Here is a 19,956-nt window from a genome sequence, read left to right as displayed (position 1 = left end):
GATGGGTCCCAATTTTGGCTCGGATCCTAGGTGTGGTCTAGGTTACCCTCTGGTCTGCTTTCCTTTGCTTTATTGTGGAGCTAATGCTAATGGGCCCTAGCTTGGGCTTAAACTAGGCTTTGAATTGGGCTTGGGCTTGGGCTTGGATACGGTTGGGGGTTCTGTTGGGCTTAAATCAGCTTAACAAACCTGGGTGGCTTGTCACAAATATCCTCCCTACAAATTTCATGAAGGGACACGGCTCTTGCCCTCATTAGTGGTTTAGACTCGGCCATTTCCCCCTGAATCACAACGACCAGTGTAGGCCCTTATCGATGATATGATTGGATATGGTGGGAAGAATTAACAGGTCCTCAATATTAGGAGGGTCCCGTAACACCTTGACCTCCAATACTCGGGTGTTGCATGTCCTTGGGTGTTGCCCATCAAAATTTTTTTTTCCGAATATAATATTCAATGTCGTGCATCCACATATTCCATAACTTAGAGACCTTTATGGGGTGTTTGGCACATGGTATTAGATGAGATTAGGTGGTATGGGATTAGAAAAATATAATTATTGCATGTGGCAGGGATTGTCCCCTATTACCATGGGACAAACATAACTCCATGCCATGTTTGTGTCATGGTGGCATTCGGTCGTTCGTTTGTTGGCCATTGAATAGATATACTAACCAGCATTTGGAACCATTTCACGGTTAATTTACTTCACTTCACGGTCATTCCATGCATTTCGTGGTCAATTCCCTTCACTTCACGGTCAATTCCATGCATTTCACGGTCAATTCCCTTCATTTCACGGTCAATTCCATGCATTTCACGGTCAATTCCGGCAATTCTCCTTCACTTCATGGTCAATTCCATGCATTTCACGGTCAATTCCCTTTACTTCACGGTTAACTCAATGCATTCATGGTCAATTCCGGCGATTCCCCTTCACTTCACGATCAATTCCATGCATTTCACGGTCAATTCCCTTTACTTTACAGTCAATTCAATGCATTTCACGGTCAATTCCCTTTACTTCACGGTCATTTCAATGCATTTCATGGTCAATTCGCTTCACTTCATGGTCATTTCTATACATTTCACGGTGCTTTATCAATTTCACTTCATTCACTCCCTGACACTCAAATACACGTCCAAACTCATATCTGCCATCCTTATTCCTTCTTTTCACCCATTTTTCTTCATTAAATCTCCATAGGGATGGTAGAGATGATTTCAGATGTGTATTTAATTGTAAGGGAGTGAATGGAGTGAAATGCATGGAATTGACAGTGAAGTGAAGGGAATTGGCCGTGAAATGCATGGAATTGATCTTGAAGTGAAGGGAATTGACCGTGAAATGAATTGAATTGACTGTGAAGTGAAGGGGAATTGCCGGAATTGACCGTGAAGTGAAGGGAATTGATCGTGAAATGAATAGAATTGACCGTGAAGTGAAGGGGAATCACCGGAATTGACCGTGAAATGCATGGAAATGACCATGAAGTGAAGGGAATTGACCGCGAAATGCATTGAATTGACCGTGAAGTAAAGGGAATTGACCGTGAAATACATGGAATTGACTTTGAAGTGAAGGGGAATTGCTGGAATTGACCGTGAAATGCATTGAATTGATCGTGAAGGGAATTGACCGTGAAATGCATGGAATTGACCGTGAAGTGAAGGGGAATCGCTGGAATTGACCGTGAAATGCATGGAATTGATCGTGAAATGAAGGGAATTGACCGTGAAATGCATTGAATTGACCGTGAAGTAAAGGGAATTGACCATGAAATGCATGGAATTGACTGTGAAGTGAAGAGGAATCGCCGGAATTGACCGTGAAATGCATGAAATTGACCCTGAAATGAAGGGAGTTGACCATGAAATGCACGGAATTGACCATGAAGTGAACGGAATTGACCGTGAAATGCATGGAATTGACCGTGAAGTGAAGGGGAATCGCCGGGATTGACCGTGAAATGCATGGAATTGATCGCAAAGTAAATGAAATGAATGAAATTGACCGCGAAGTGAATGAAATGGATTTTCGACCATCGACCTAATGGAATCTTGGAAAATAACCAGGTTGGTTGGCTAAAGTAGTTTCTCCTACCCCAAAATCATAGGGTACGTCAAGTAACTAATTTTGGTTTAGAAGATATTCTTGTTAAATGAATAAAGAAATAAATGAAAAAAGAGAGAATTTTTTTTTTTATATGCTTATATATACATATTTATATAAATATGTACTAGAGAAAATTGTAGGTGGAATAAAGTTCTCCATGTAAAAAAAATTAATAATAAAAATAAATAAATAATTTTTTTTGCACAAATTGCCACGGAGTACAGTTATGGCTACGGTTATAATCCGTAGTCATAGGGAAAATACCTTCGATATATATTGAATACTCTTCGATATGTATCAAAAATTGCAGGATTTTTGAGGAAACTCGCCGGACAGTTCTGGACCTTTTTCGATCATATCGAAATACGTTCGATACATATTGAAGTACATATCGAAAGACCTTTGATACATATCAAAGGACATATCGAAAAGCAAGGGCTACGGTTATAGCTCCGGTTATAATCTGTAGCCATAGGTTCCTAGCTTTATTTATTTATTTATTTTTTCTGTTGTAATCCCCGCCGCTTTTTGTGGGTCCTATTATGAGGTATGTGTTATATCCAAACCGTCCATCTATTTGGCGAACTCGTATTAAGGCTTGAGACGAAAAATAAGACAGATCTAGCTATCAAGTGGACCACACTGTAAAAGGCAGTGGATGATTGAACGTCTACCATTGAAACCCTTTTAAGGGTCACAGAAGTTTTGGATCATTATGAAATTTGTTTTTCCTCTTCATCCAGGTCTTTGTGACCTTATGAATGGATTGGATGGAAAATAAATGTTATGGTGGCCCCTACAAAATTTTTAACAGTGAAAATCAATTTTCCTGCTGCTCTTTGTGGTGTGGTCCAGTTGATCTTTGGATATGATTTTTTTTTGCCTGATAATGCTCCGAAATGATCTCGAAATATGGATGAACGTTGTGGGTATAATAAATACATAACTGTGGGGCCCATGTAACTTTGATCTATTTTGAACCGTTGTACAACTCGTAGATCGAGGAGTGTCAGCGCTCATCTTCGAGCACCAGCTGATACTCTTGCGGAAGGAAAAGCAGGGGCATTTTCGACCTTTAGGAAGCTGTCTGTATGCATGGGGTTTATTCTTGAGAGGTAAAAAGAAGTGGGCATAAAAAGGTAAATGGGCCATAAATTGGGTGTACAATTGTAAATTTTTCTAATATCTAGGTGCCTACGTATCATCCATCATACTCCCCGGGAGTGTTAGAAAATTTTCTTGAGTATTTTAAATAGGTTAATTGTCAGCTTACATGGATGCCCGCCCCAAGTGTGGACGCATATTATGCAGTGAGGCGTTCATCGCTAGTTACCTTGGTGTGAAGACTGTATGAGTTCCATTGTGATGTACATATTTTATCCATGCTGTCCTTCCGTTTTTACAACTCAATTCAAGGCATGATCTCGAAATTAAAGCATATTTAAACGTGTAGTAGACCACACTATAGAAAACTGTGGAAATTGAATGCTTACCATTGGAACTTCTTGAGAACCACGTAACTTTTGAATCAAGCTGATATAATTTTTTTCTTCATCCAAGTCAGCGTAGCATTATCAATATACGTTGGATGACAAATAAATGTTACTTTAGTCCTAGTAAGGTTTCAACGGTGGATGTCATTATCCCCACTATGTTTTCTGTAGTGTGCTCCCCTTGAGCTTTCGATATGCTTCAATATTCTGAAGCCATGCCCTTAAAATGAGCTGGAAAAACGGATGGACGGTGTGGATAAAATGACGTACATCATGGTGGGCCACACATAGTTTTCGTGCGACGTAAAGGGTGATGATCACCTCATTCCACCCATATAAAATATACGACATCTCACGCGAATTTGCGCTGCTGTCACATACCTACTACTTCGTCTCGCACGTGCAGTATCATATGCAAGACGCGCTCCCATCTCCGTTGACCACGAGCTCCCCGTGGGTTCGAATATCATGCACGAGCCCTGGACTCCTTTATAATCAAAACCTTTCCCTCACTACAACCACCCACTCCCATTCCCTCGCCCGAGAAAAAAAAATGACGTCATCTCCCGCTACCCGACTCTTTGCCACCCGCCAAGCGCCTGGGCGTCTCATCTACAAGCTCTACTTCGCCGTGTTCGTCGCCGGAATATTGTCTCTCTTCTACTACCGTCTGACACACATCCCCAAAGACCACCGCCTTCTCTGGCTCTTCATATTCCTCGCCGAATTCTGGTTTGCAGCCGTATGGCTCTTCCAACAGGGCTTCAGGTGGGCCCCCACATTCCACATCACCTACCCCGATCGACTGCCGGAATCTCTCCCGAAGGTCGACGTGATGGTTTGCACTGCTGATCCCGTTAGAGAGCCACCATCACTCGTCGCCAACACACTCCTATCTCTCATGGCCTATGACTACGACGTGGACAAGTTAGCCTACTATCTATCAGACGATGGTGGGTCAGAGCTGACGTTCCATGCAGCGTATCAGGCCTCCATCTTCTCAAAGCATTGGTTACCTTTCTGTCGCAAGTATAACGTTGAGCCGCGGGCCCCTCAGCAATACTTCTCGTTGGAGAATTCCATCGCCGGCGGGAGTCGGAATTTCCAGATGGACTATAGCTCAGTAAAGGTGACAACAGACACAGCTTATTTACTTTTATTTAAAGAGAGACTAATTAAAAGCGTTTTGGTAAAAACAAGTTTCCTAAAGAGAAACTTAAAAAGCGTTTTTTTCCTAATTGCGGAATGGCCGTAGGATCTACTGTGCATTGAAATGGGCTCTGAGATCTTCCTTTCCTTACACATTTAGAGAAGCAGTACTGATTGGCAATAGCTCCAGTCGATGGTGGTGGATTGGGGACCCGACTCTTATTTATATATATTCGAGAGGGCAGAGGTGTTTGAAACCCATCAAAACTCCTGTCCGCTTGGGAATCGTAGTTGCCTTATGATACCGTGTGGAATTTCTTGATGTATCACACCTTACTGGCGACCACTGGTGCACCCCATCACACTATCCAACCTTTAGGTGAATCTAGACCGTTGATCAATAAGGCCCACCTTATAGGATTCTTACATGTGAAACATCGGAACCCTTCATAAGGTGGGCATCATCATAAAGATGCCTCGGGTGGAAATCAGGATGGTACATTTAGGCAGGCTATACCATTAAAATCAATGGTCAGCTTAAGGTCTGATTTATTTTGTGTGTGTGTGTGGCCCACCTAATTTATGGATTATTGATTATTCCAATTTTCCTTCCGGTCTGAGAAAAGCTTGCTCTGTTCTAAGGGGTAAGCGTGACCAGGAAATGCGTGGTTTTAAAACTCAACAGCTGGAACTGAAACTCGGCTGAGTCAACTCGATTTTGAAAGCTTTCGAGCTGGATGATTGCGAAGGTCGGTTCTGAGAGTGAATCAGCCCTAACTTGGGAAGTGTTGCTGTGTGGACTCATTAAACTCAACTCAGACCAAGTCAACTCAATTTTTAATAATATCAGCTATAATGGTATCTTTCAGGTGTGGGGACAGACGCTTTCTTTGGCAATTAATTTAATAGATTTTATCAAAAATAGTTGTCTTGGTATAGTTCAAAAAAAGTGATTTTTGGATGATGAATGGGGACCACTGGATTGGGCGGTGAGTCAACACCACTAATTCCAAGCATGTTTGACAAGGGCTCCACGTGAGACTGGTCGGTGCTGCAAAAGTTCCTTAGGCCTCGTATATGTATTTTATCCAGGCCTTTTATCCATTTTTTTCAGCTTATTTTAAGGTGTGAGCCAAAAATGCAGCGGATCCAAATTTTGCGCGGACACCACCTTAGGAATTAGTTTTGATTGAACACTCACCATTAAAAGTTTCTTAAGACTTATTATAATGTTTATTTGACATCCAACCCGTTTATTAGTTCATACAAAAGAAAATATATAGGACGTGAATTGGTTACTATCCCCACCAAGACCCAACTAGAGAAGGTTAGTTATGTTAGTACTATCCCCATGAGCAGCTAGCTAGAGAAGGATGGTCCTAACAGGGGCTTTGAAAGGCACACTGTGATGTATGTAATTTATCCATGCCGTCCATCCATTTTGACAGTTCATTTTAAGGCATTAGCCTAGAAGTGTCAATGGGCTAGGCTCGGACCTGAAAAATTAGAATTTTAAATAGAGTCAGCCTGAAAGCTTGGCCTAAAATAGTTCAAAATTTAGGCCGAGACCTACCTAGGTTTGACCCACTGACAACCCTATATGAGCCTCAAGTGAACCATACTACAGGATGCAGTGGGGATTAAATGTGCTATTGTAAACTTATTGGTGGCTACAGAAGTTTTGGATCAAGCTAATATTTATCTTTTCCCTTCATCCAGTCCATGTGACTTTATGAATAGTTTGGACAGCAAATAAACATCACGGTGGGCAGTAGTAAGGTTTCAATGGTATGCATCATTGTCACCATTGTTTCATATGGTGTGGTCTATTTGAGCCTTTGACCTGCCTCCTTTTTGAATCTTGCCCTAAAATATCCATCAAAATGGATGGACGACATGGATAAAACACAATGAGCCTTAGAGCTCCTCTCACCACCTTCTGTCTCTAGGTGGGAGTAGTACCCAATCCATGCCCAAACACATGTATATACCAGCTTGATCTAAAACTTTTGTACTCGGCAGAAATTTTTAATGGTGGGTGTTCAATCACCACTGTTTCCTATGGTGTAGTCCAAGGATTTATATCTGCCGCATTTTTTTATCATCTCCTAAAATGAGTCGGTAAAATAGATGGATGGAGTAGATAAAAAACATACGACATGGTGAGGCCACATAGCTTTTCAAGCACCAACCAATAGTTGGTACTGTCTTCTCAATCCAAGGCAGATTGGGTAGGGAGAGGATTAAATGTTAGCCAGGTAACACCGACTAAAGTGTTAATGATGGGCGTTTAATCACCACTGTTTCCTGTGTTGTGGTCCAACTGTGATCCGTATTTGCTTCATTTTAATCTTAAGCCCTAAAATGAGCTGGGCAACACATACATTAAGGCGGGCCCCACAGTATGTCCTGACCTCATTTTTTCTAGCTTCACTGAATCCTTGTTCATTCAAAAGCTGTTACGTGATCAGCCTCTGACAGGAATAGATGGTCCAATCAAATCCCACCATATCCCAACACTAATTAGCTAGTGGTGTTGTAGTCACTGCACAATAAAAGCCCAGTAAAAGGATGAAAGGCCTTGTCTGATTTTTCTATACAGTAGTAAAGCAAAGTAGGGCATATGTGGTGTCAGGGGAATATCCAACCTAGCCAACACATGAATGTGAATTGCGTCGTGACCTTGACATCTCTAGCCATGAATGGACACATTAGAGTGTTAAGGTCCCTTGATAAACAGCTCGAGCATTTAAAGAAAGTTGTTGTTTGACATGGTATCATAACAGAAGGCATTGGGATAATCCATACACATCCACAAATTGCTTCCAACACTTTATCTAGTTCCATGTGCACACCGGTCCACAAGCATGGAACCCATATTGGAAAGAATAAAATTGTCATTTCATGCAGAGAATCTTTACCGTTTTTACTGTTTTCATTGGCACAATTTGGTCCCCTACAAGCTTCAAGTGGACCAAACCTACTGAAAACAAAAGAACAACTAAGAAAATTCCCCAATGGTCCAAATTCTGTGGCCCATTGGATGATCATATTTTTCTAACTTCAGACTCCAGACGAATGGAAATTATGGTCAGATCTTACACATGTGATACTTGTTTTCACATGCAAAAGGATTGCAAGAAGAAACAAAAGAAAAAGGATATGTAGAATCTTTATTAATATTTTTTTCTAATTATTATTATTATTTTTTTTTTTTTTGTGGACAGAAAAAATTTGAAGAAATGCAAGAGAAAATAGAGAAAGCGGGAAGAAATCAGCACGTAGAAAAGGAGACACGTAAGCAGCACAAGGGCTTTGCTGAGTGGGAATCTAAGGTCCACCCACGGGACCACCCATCCATCATAGAGGTGGGCCTTTTATCCTCTATATTCATCAGAGAAAATAGAAGAATGAAATTAATTAAAACAAAAGAAAAGAAGAAAATTGATATTTACACTCGTTACATTTGTTACATTAGTCCAATTTTATCTTGATTTAACGTTTTCTCCTAATTAATTTGCAGGAAAATAATAAACTTTATAAAGTTGTCATTAATAATATTAACATTTACTTTTTACTGACATTATATATAGGAAATTATTGTCTAATAAATATAAGATTTTATATTAATTTTTCTTGTAAATCAATCGCAATTTAATTTTTTAAATCCAATCTTTTACCATGCATTAGAAATCACTATTATTATTGATTTGTTTGCTTTCTTTTCTTTCCCCACTTATCAAACAACCCTTTCTACTGTTTTAATTCAAAAAATGATAATGGCATAAGCAGTGTTCGAATTATTTCTGATATTATCGATATATCCCCGATAGGTATCAATATTGCTAATGTAATCACCAATTTTTTCAACTATGTAAATTCTAGGTCTCGCTTGTCTTGCCAATGCATCAATATCGCTAATGTATCGCCAATATTTTCGACTATGTAAATTCTAGGTAATGCTTGTATCACAAGTCTATTGACAATATTTCAATAATATCGCCAACGTATTGATATCATCAAAATTTTGTTTATTAGAAAAAATTTTTACTTCAACATTTTTTTCGTGGGCACATGGTTGTATGTGGTGTTCAATTTGTCATTGATAATATTGATAATATCTCGATATTATCAAAATCGCAATACGCGCGATATTGAGACCACAATCTTTCGTTTCCTTTACAATTGTTGATGATTTCTTGGTGACATATCATGTCTTGATATTTTGCAATATCGATGGATGTTTAGATGGAAGGTTGGATAGTTAAATAGGTTGGATGGGATGGTTCAACTGATTTCTTACAAAGACACATGCTTTTAAGGTCCCATTAAATGGAAACTTGTTATGTATTCATTCTTTTTGCATTTTTTTTTTTTTTTTTAATTTCTAAATATGCAAATATGTGCATTTTAACATCTCCTAAAGATTTGCTGAAAAATTCACCGTTTTTCCCATGTTTCCCCGCATTTCTGGTTATTAGCGATATTATCGGTGATATCGATATTATTTTCTTGATCCTTGGTCAGCGAAACTTATAGCGATACCGATAATTCGAATATTAGGCATAAGTAAATCAATTTAAGGTGGACAAGCAATTGGGGTCCCCCAAACTGTGGTGGGTGGTAGTTGGCTTCCACTCTCAATCTCAAACAGAACATACACGTTTGCCAATCTAGACTATCCAAATCATAGAGCCTTTGTAGACGGATTATAGCCCAAAAATTCAACTGAATGAACAATCTTAATTGTCTGATTGTGTTCCCATTTGAAAGCTAGCAATTGGATGGTGAAGGCAATTAAAGTGTTATATTAGTATATGTTCTATTGGTGCTGGGCCCCACGTATTGGATGCCCTAGACTGGCTTACATTTATGTGACGTGTAATAATGCCGACCAATCATATGAGAGGCACTTTTTCCTTGCTTCATAGGATCGACCTTTTATCCAATAGTCGATGTGAGATCAGAACAGAACGTTAGTGATAACAAAAAAAAAATAAAATAATATTAATAAAATAATAAAAAAGAAAAAAAAATACATCTTGGATGGTGGAACAATAAACAAAGAAAACAACGCTCTGTTATCAATGAACAGGGAGCACATTAGCTTGTACATGTGGGTATGGTTGATGAACTCTGCCCAAAGAATCTCCTGTACCACTCAACTTTAACATTTCCCTTGCTAGCATGGGAATGCATGATAATGCTCAATGGTTCAATGGCTAGGATCTTCCAATTTAGAAGATGTGGGGGGACATAGTCCATCCATAATGTGACCTTTAGATGAATGGGTTGGATAAACCATCCATGGGCGTGGTCACGGGGAAGCTCTCTCTTTGTTAAATGTGTTGTTTTGTCATTTTCCTGGACTGTGATAATATTAGTTTTAAATGGTGGCTAGTGGAGTTTTGTTTTTCTTTTATAAGTAGGAAACCTACAATTACTAAATAATAATAATTTATATCGTTGTTGAGTCAAGATATTGATTGTTTATTTACATTTGGAGGTATTATCTATTACAAATGCCTCTAACATGCAGTTATGCTGCATGTCAGTATAATAATAATAGTACTAGCAGAGTAGTAGAAGTCAGCTATATCTAACAGGATTTTCTCAAGGGAAAAATTTTACATGCAATTATTTTTTCTAAGTGCTTGATTAAATATGTATTAACAAAGGACATGAGAATAATTGAAAGAATGGGAATTGCCAGTAGCCTGGATTCTTGCAGTTCTAAGATCTGTGGGGCTCGTGTGTTATATTCACTTTGTTCATCATTTTATGCCAGTTTATTTCAGGGCATGGGCTCAAACATGAGGTAAATATAAATTTCAAGTGGACCGCACTACAGAAAAAAGTGGGGATCGATTTCCAACCGTTAAAAACTTCTTAGAGGCCACGGTAGTTTTGGATCAAGCTGATTTTTGTGTTTTCACTTCATTGAGGTTGGAGTCTTAACTTATGAACAGATTGGATGGCAAATAAACATCAGATATGTCATTATCCCTACTATTTCTTATGGTGTGGTCCACTTGAAATTTGGATCTGCCTTATATTTGGGCTCATTGACCTAAATGATAGGGCAAAACAGATTAATGGCATAGACATATCATATACAGGATGGTTGGCTCTGCAGAAGTTAGGGCTGCCAGAATCTTTCAGCGTCCAAACTTAAAAACAAAAAAAAAGAAGAAAAAAAGAAAAAAAAGAAAAAAAAAGAAAGAAATAAAAAAGAAGAAGAAGAAAGAAAGTAAGAAGAAAGAAAGATCATCAGGGCCACTTAATTAAGGGGAAGCTGTCTTCAACCAATTCCCCTGTAGTTCTTCAGCTCACATGTGGCACTTATGCTTAGCTATCTTAATCAGCTGAACGTGTGGCTGAATTATAGATGGGATGTATCTCTAAAATCACGCTGATAAAGTAATCCTAATAATCTAACAGATGACTATCAAATGAATAATTACAAGTCCAAAATTTCAACCCAAAATCAGATGGTAACTATCAGATTCTCAACCTAAGCAATCCACAACTTGGTTGGTGTAGATTTTTGTTCAACTACTCCATGCATGTGGATGGTAGCTGTGCCAATCATGCTAGTAAACACAACAACAACAACAACGACACCAGTAACAGTTACAGGTATGATTGTTAGCTGTGGACAGGTTCCAGGCTCACCTTTCAAGGTAGTTTCAGGCCAATTAATAACTCTAGTAATAATAATAATAATAATAGCATTATTAATTATTACTGCAACACAACAGCAACAGTAATAAATTATCTGATTAGCCCCTTTTGATTTTGCTATTGGCATCATATGAACATGATTTGAATCTCAAACCACAGGTGACCATGATTTCAATATCTCTGGTCAGACTATCCTGACCTTTGAATATGATATTTTCTTTCTTTCTTTATTTTTTCTTCAAACCAGTTGAGGCATGCGATTGGATGCTTCTCAAAACTAACAAATATTTTTGAGCTTTTGAAAATCATGCAATATTTTCATAAAAAGAATCAAGCAAAATATAATACTGTGAGATTTTCAAAGTAGGGGAAGTTTTTAATTTCTCATGATATTACCATGAAATATTTATTTAAAATTACAAATAAATCATTACACGCAAACATTTTAAAATTTAAAATTATACAATAAATATTTGTGTAATTTTGTTTTCTATGAAATTTCCTGATAGTATAGCTAGAAAAACGTCAAAATCTAAAAATCTCCCAAGAAATTGCCCATCTTGAGAAATTTCCAAGATTTGTTGCAGCGCTTCAAAATGGTCACCGGGTTTCCCGACATGGATCCCCAAAATCTACTAGAGAATTGGGAACTTACCAAGACCACCAAGACAAACCTGAAAAACCTTTATAAAAAGCTGCATCTCATTGCTTAGGTGGATTTTTACTTGATGATTCTTGTTGCTAAGGTAGGTTTTGAGGAGATATTATCTTGCTAATTTTCACTATTTTAAAACCGATTGATGCAAATACCTATTGGATATGGGTCATCTTGGGGCCCACTTGTCTGACCCCTAGTGGGTGAGTCCCAATGGGACGTGTGGTACTACTCTCTTTCAAAATATTTTGGGCTATATCTACCCTCTCTTGCACACACACACACACACACACACCCCCACCGAAGCCTATCCAACTTTCCTACTCAATCTTAGCCATTGATCTAGGCCGGTCCCCCTTGGTTTGGTTCCCATCGTCATTGTAGCACTTGTATTGCGACCCCTTCTACTTCACCTTGCACACCCAACAATACCCTGCAGTGATTCATATTATTAGTTTTAAAATCTTTTGAGCATCGTCTCCCAAAAGGTAATTAAAAAAAATATATCATGAATGCTACTAAATTTTAAATTATGGGACTTAATAGGTTTTGCTACGTGGGAATGGAGAAGATGTTGATGCGGACGGTAACAACATGCCGACGCTCGTATATGTATCGCGAGAGAAACGACCAGGCCATCCACATCATTACAAGGCTGGTGCCCTCAATGCTATGGTATTTCTCTTTCCTTGTTCTCTTTCAAGTTTCCATTTCTTACTCTTTTTTCTCCCTAGAATTGCATAAATGTCTCAATTATAATGTGACCAAAACCCTCTTAACAATTCCATACTAACATACATCACATACCATCTGTGTGAGACCGGGCCATGATGCGCTCAATCCAACTTTGGTCTGATGGGCCCACCATGTATGAACTCTGCCATAAATTCTCTCAGGTTGGATCACCTAACTGTACAATCTGTAGCCCTTCTCTCTACTGATGACCTTAACTTTTAGTTTGTAAGCTAGGTCTTGGATCAGACTTTTGGGACATGGTCCAACCATGTTGAGGCCCACCTGATAAAAAACAATCTGAAATATGAATCTCTGGTCTCCAACTGTGGAAAATCAGGGTCCATATCGCTGGTCTGAAGACTCATAGAAGGGGATTTTTTTTCACACTCTGTAGAAGAGTTATGGTTGATATGCAGGCACTGGAAGTTGGACTCATGACAGATACATTTAATTAAAAATTAAACTGCTCAACTTGTCTGTCATCATTTCAGAATATGATTGATTTAACATTCTAAATTTCTAACCTCTGATTAATGGACATTTATTGTTTATATCTGAGCCATTGACTTTTATTATTATTATTATCCAATCGTTGCCAAGCACTCATTTTTAAAATTGAAATCAGTATTCTTTTGGGTTTGGGATCTATTCCAATGGTTTGGACGGTTTAATATGAATTAATTGCATGTTGATGTGTGAATTTTAAATGCGTGCCTATCAATCCAAGGCATGATTTTTTATTTTCAAACTTTCCCACCATAGCATAGATATAAGATTAGCAATCACAATCCCATTTCAGACCATGGATTGGCTTCGTTGTATATTTATCAGTTCCCATTTAATCTCTGTTCATCACTTTGTAAACCATGTCTCATAACAATTGTTAGAAAATATACTGATACAGCTTTTTTCTTTTGTTAAATTGTCAATGAGAATGTGATTTAAATTTATTTATTTTTGGTACACTCACTTTTCAAAATGATTTTTTGGCATTGCCACAGAATCGGGTGTCGAATTTGATAAGCAATGCACCTTTCATTCTCAATGTCGACTGCGACATGCACTCGAATAATGCACAAGCCCTTCGTCATGCCATGTGTTTCATGCTGGACCCTAAGGAGAGCCACCGAATCGGGTATGTCCAGTTCCCTCAGAGCTTTGGAGGATTGACTAAAAACGACTTGTATGCCAATGGGGTCAAGAGGATTTATGAGGTAAGAAAATAAACCAACTTTCCCCTGATTTATCTCAGAACAATCAATCTGTATGTAGCTATGTTTTATTGCTCTACATGCAAGAACATTGGTTTATGTCTCGGCCCACCCACGAATTCTAAAATTTCATGACATTCTTTATATTGTTATGTATATATATTTTTTTCTTGTGTAGATTGAATTTTTCGGTGCAAATGCACACAACGGTCCCATGTATGCTGGCACTGGCTCAATTCACCGGCGTGAGTCTCTCAACGGAAGGAAATTTACACCTGATTACCGGCCTAATTTGGAAGAGAAACCAGGTTGGTACATTGATACATCATAACTAGTTGTTGCTAATCCAATGTTTTCTTATAGAACTGTTGAAATCTGTTGTCGTTCAACCGTGACTAATACTGTTGTACCACTGTTGACTAATACAATGCATGGCCAAATCATCTCATTTGGCCATGTTGTATTAGTCTCTAAGTGGGCCCCACATTTCATCATGATCTTATCTAGTGATATAGGGTGGGATAGCATTAGAAAATTTCCTATTGGAAAAGCTTAATTGTTGTTTTTGATGTTTTGTTGATCATGTGTTTAATGGAAGTAGCTGGAGGTAATGAGAGCTGGAGAGAGTTGGAAGCAAAGGCCAAGGCTCTATCAAGTTGCACTTACGAGAATGGCAAACCATGGGGCAAGGATGTAAGGCATTAGATCCCTCTACTTATAATTCCCTTCTTGCCAAGGCCAAATCATCTCATTTGCATCATGTTGTGGTGCACATTGTACGCAAGGAGAGTTTGATAATTGATCTAGGCCATCAAATTTGTCTGGCCCACTCTTCTTGCATCACCATTCGATCTAAGAGATTTTTGCCATATATTTTACTAATAGTGAGGATCAACTAATCACTAGCCTAAACCATGAACTTCACTTGTAAGAATTGAAACCCAAATCATCATCATCATCATCTTTATCATTTTAGCCTTATCTCAACTAACTGAGGTCAGCTATATGAATCTTATTCTGCTATTCCACTTCATCAATGACCGTATCTTTATTTATACTATAGGACATTAAAGGGGTCTTCTCCTCTCTTTTTCCTCTCCTGATGCCTCTCTTCAGCAACTTATGCAAAGTAGAAAAGCTGAAAAAAAATTAACTGAAGTGATTAAGTAATTTTAAGTAAAAAAGTTACTTATAACTAATCATAAACGAAACTCATAACTAACCATAAACGAACTTACTTATCTACAGCTGTAAGTAGAAAAAAGTAACTTATTTGGTGGGATCCAAACAGGCCCTAAGTCTTTTCTTACTACCTCCACCCATTTCATTTTGTTCCTTTCCCTATTCCATAAATCCTTGGGGTGAGGATTGCATAGTTTCGTCATCCTATTACATCACATGCTTTGGAAGCAGGGAAAACATCATGCATCTACTACTCAAGAAGAAAAAAAAAAAATCAATTCATCTTTAGTAAGAAAAACAATGTCACTTATTGTCTGTCTGAGGTTATTAAAGTTTTTTTTTTTTTTTTTTCTTTTTCACCAGATGGGATTGATGTATGGATGCGCTGTAGAGGATGTGTTCACAGGCGTGGTTTTGCAGTCAAGGGGTTGGCAATCAGTTTTCTGCAGCCCAAAGAGGACAGCTTACTTGGGTTTTCCCCCAGTTAACACCAACGACACCCTCATTCAACACAAGAGATGGTCGACTGGCTTGCTTGAGATCTTCCTTTCCGACTACTGCCCTTGGACACATGGTGTTGGACGCTTGAAGCTTGGCCAGATCATGTGCTACAGTTTTTACACCCTCTGGGCCCTCTGGTGTCTGCCCATGGTCTGTTATGCACTCTTTCTCCCTTTGGCTGCTGCCAATGACATCCCAATCTTCCCTAAGGTAAGTTGTACCCTTCCTTTCCTCTCTCTAACTTCCAACTTTATCCTTCAAACACCTTCTCTAATGCTGTGTTTGAAAACGTGGTTCGTGTTTGGATTTTTTGGGTAATGTAATGATTACCCAGTGATAATTTCCATGGCCATCCTAAAAAAATTAGATTGCAAAAATGGGGGCACCTGTTTAGATTTTAAGTGGAATCCTGCAACAGCTACCTTATTTTTTATGCCAAACATTTTCTGTCTTTGAAAACAATAGTTTGGAATCCATATATCCATACAACCTATCTTGTATGTCAATAGAAAACAATTTCCATTTCGGCATGGATTCTGTCTATCCAAACATGCCCAAAATGTTCACTGTGGGTTAATCTCAGCACTTCCCAATACAAATTGGATAGACATGGGTCCATTTGAGCCATTTGAATCCTTTTCCGGACCAAACCCATGCTAAATCCTAAATCATGCTTGAAACTGAACCCAATAAGACTGAATGCCATAGCCGAATCCAATCAGGCCTATATAAAACTCCAAGGGATCTGATCAGCTTTCCTTAGTTGATTTTAGATATTGGTGAACCATAGTACTATTTATCTGTGAGCCATAATCTAGATGGTCCATAGCCCAAAAATCTAATAGCCCTCTATTATTCATTTTCCAGGCCTCTGATCCATGGTTCAAGGTGTTTGCTTTCTTGGGCATTGCTTCCCACATCTTCAGTCTGGGTGAATTGATTTTGGCTAAAGGAACAATGAAGATGTGGTGGAATGAGACTCGAATGTGGATGATGAAAGGTTCTTCTTCCTACCTTTTTTCGGTTATGGTCATAATCTTAAAATATCTCGGCATTTCGGAGGCCGGTTTTGAGATTACTAGCAAAGTCATCGACGAAGAAGCACTGAAGAGGTACAAGAAAGAATTGATGGAATTCGCGGTTGCCTCCCCCATGTTCATTCCCCCAACAACACTCTCTCTACTCAACCTCTTCTATTTCCTCAAGGCAATGATGATTATGGTCACAACAGGCGGATGGGCTATCTTCGATCATATGGCCCTACAGATTATTATCTCAGGTTATATAAGCTTAATTAGTGTGCCGTTATATGAAGCCATGTTCTTCAGGAAGGATAAAGGTCGGATGCCGACGTCTATAACTATATATTCGATGGGGCTGGCACTTGCTCTGTTATCTCTATTTTCACCTTTCATATGATGAATTTCTAATTGTATTTTGCGGGCCTGGATGTACTTGTAAATGTTTTGCGGAATGCTGGTTTTCTTTCATCATAATCTAGTATATTACTTTCTCAATGTACTACTGTGTCATGATTTTGAGCAAGAAGGAATATCAGAAGATCCTAAAATTATTGTAACATTAGTGATTTCACTGAGGACTTGAGTGATTCTCAACCTTTGGTTTATCTAAGTCACTTCGTTTCTTTTTGTCCAAGTCATTTTTCTTTTTGTCTAAGTCACTTCCTTTTTTCTTTGTGAGTATCGGGAATATCCCCATTCATAGGTCCAAGATCCACATCTATGAATTAAAAGGCCCGAATGATCAACTCTGCAATCAGTTGTTATATACACTACGAGACTCCTCTATTTTCAATCTGCACAAGTTTGGTCATGGTCCTGTTATCCACACCAATTGGTCTGATGTACCTCACAGTGGATTGACCATTGTGCGACTATCTAACAGACTAGAAGATCCTAGCCATCCTATCTTTGATTTATGTACCAAATATTGAATGCTTTCTGTATTTTAATTATTCTTTTAATTGTACATTTTGTAGGTAATGTGAATGTGTATGTAAATGTATGCACACTATGTTTTTCTCACACACACACACACATATGTACATATATATATATATATATATATATATGTACATATGTGTGTGTGTGTGTAGCACACCAGTCCACAAGAGGCCTCATGTACAGTTTTGAGGGGGTGGCTGGCTGAAGTGAGCTCCCCAGTGAAGTTTAAGTGAAATCCACCCTTTTCCTCTTTTTTTTTTTTAATTTTTTTTTTTTAAAATTTTATACACATGCACACACACTCACGCCGCAGTGGGATTTCACCACCTATGGATACTCGAACCCTTGACCGGGTGTTGATACTCCTGAAAGTCTACCACCAGAGAGTAAGGATCCAAGTGAAATTCACCCTGATTGATCACCAGGTGAGTCATCCTATTTTAACCATGGGGTCTAAAAATTGGCCTTGTCTTTAATTGAAGTGGGCCATTTGAAGGAAAATAGTTTGGGAAAGGGACACCCACCTTTGATTTTTTACATGGCCCACTAATATGTTTACAAGAAATTCACTACAACCATTAGATGTGTCATCCAAAATTATATCCAAGGTGAAATAAGGCTAAAATGTGATTATGCTAGTCCAAATCAACGGAAACAACTAAGAGAGAGGCATGCACTGTTCAAATTTTTTTTATAGGTTCTACCGTTGAATTTTTACAGAGGCTGCCACCACTCCAGAAGTGAGATAAAGTGTGGACGAATAATAGAGCTCATCTCCACCAACAACAGCTTGCTAAAAGGCATCTATGAACGCCGAATGGTAGATGGAACATGCTCACAAGGGATTTTTCAAGTTTTCTTGTATAATTGCGACTTGGTATTTTATATTTGTCTCAGAGTCACCAGTAGATAGTTACCTCAAATTTTCGCAGTTGGCTAAGCCATGTAGAAACTTTAAACCAGAGGAGGCTCTAAGGGATGTGATTGGAGCGAGTTAGATCATCCTTTCTAGTGGCTGGTTGGATTTTAGGCTTGATCGGACTGACCTAAGGTTAGAAGGCTTCCTCTCTTACACTCTTCTCATCTAGTTGGTGGATTGATGGGTTAGACCCACTATCCCTCTCTCTTTTTCACTTCCTTAAGGATGGAAGAAGAAGCTTGGTCAATAGAGGATGATTTGAAAATGAAAAGAGAAGTGGTATTTATAATTATTTTGGGGTGGCATTTGGTGATTTTTGGAAAGTCTATGGGCTAAAGGAGGCTCTAAGGGATGTGATTGGCCGAGGGCATGGGTGTGCCACATTATGACACCTTATTGGCTAAGGGGCTTGGTATGGGACATAATTCGATGAAAAACTAAGAGTAAATGGGTCATTTTACCCCAAGCGGGACTTCCAAGGATGGGTCCCAATTTTGGTTGGGATCCTAGGTGTGGTCTAGGTTACCCTCTGGTTTGCTTTCCTTTGCTTTATTGTGGAGCTAATGCTAATGGGCCCTAGCTTGGACTTCAACTGGGCTTTGAATTGGGCTTGGGCTTGGGTTTGGATAAGGTTGGGGGTTCTGTTGGGCTCAAATCAGCTTAACAAACCTAGGTGGGATGTCTACAATATCCTCTCTACAAATTTCATGAAGGGACACGGCTCTTGCCCTCGTTACTGGTTTAGACTCGACCATTTCCCCCTGAATCACAACGACCAGTGTAGGCCCTTCTCGATGATATGATTGGATATGGTGGGAAGAATTGACAGGTCCTCAATATTAGGAGGGTCCCGTAACACCTTGACCTCCAATACTCGGGTGTTGCACGTCCTTGGGTGTTACCCATCAAATTTATTTTTTTTCCGAATATAATATTCAATGTCGTGCACCCACATATTCCAAAACTTAGAGACATTTAGGGGGTGTTTGGCACATGGTATTAGATGAGATTAGGTGGTATGGGATTAGAAAAATATAATTATTGCATGTGGCACGGATTGTCCCCTATTACCATGGGACAAACATAACTCCATATCATGTTTGTGTCATGGTGGTATTCAGTCGTTCGTTTGTTGGCCATTGAATAGATATACTAACCAACATTTGGAACCATTGAGAATAACATGTATGTGTTATATCCGTACCGTCCATCCGTTTTACAACCTCATTTTATGGCATGGGCAAAAACATGAGGCAAACCAAAGCATATGTGGACCACAACATAGAAAGCAGTGGGGACAATGATGCCCACCGTTGAAATCTTCCTAAGGTCCACCGTGATGTTTAT

General features: G+C 38.9%; 1 protein-coding gene across 1 annotated transcript; it reads left to right on the top strand.

The window, feature by feature from the left end:
• Positions 1-4,131: 4,131 nt before the first annotated feature.
• On the top strand, positions 4,132-17,382 carry LOC131219271 (cellulose synthase-like protein E6). Its single transcript, XM_058214330.1, has 8 exons — positions 4,132-4,738; positions 7,986-8,126; positions 12,644-12,772; positions 13,834-14,046; positions 14,222-14,351; positions 14,645-14,736; positions 15,589-15,936; positions 16,594-17,382. Exons 1-8 carry the CDS (start codon positions 4,163-4,165, stop codon positions 17,143-17,145), a joined length of 2,181 nt encoding a protein of 726 aa, XP_058070313.1. The 5' UTR covers positions 4,132-4,162; the 3' UTR covers positions 17,146-17,382.
• The last annotated feature ends 2,574 nt before the right edge of the window (positions 17,383-19,956 follow it).

This window comes from Magnolia sinica, chromosome 11, assembly GCF_029962835.1.
Source record: "Magnolia sinica isolate HGM2019 chromosome 11, MsV1, whole genome shotgun sequence".
NCBI lineage: Eukaryota > Viridiplantae > Streptophyta > Magnoliopsida > Magnoliales > Magnoliaceae > Magnolia > Magnolia sinica.
The sequence above is the reverse complement of the archived record's forward strand: the minus strand, read 5'-3'. Positions and strand labels throughout refer to the sequence as shown.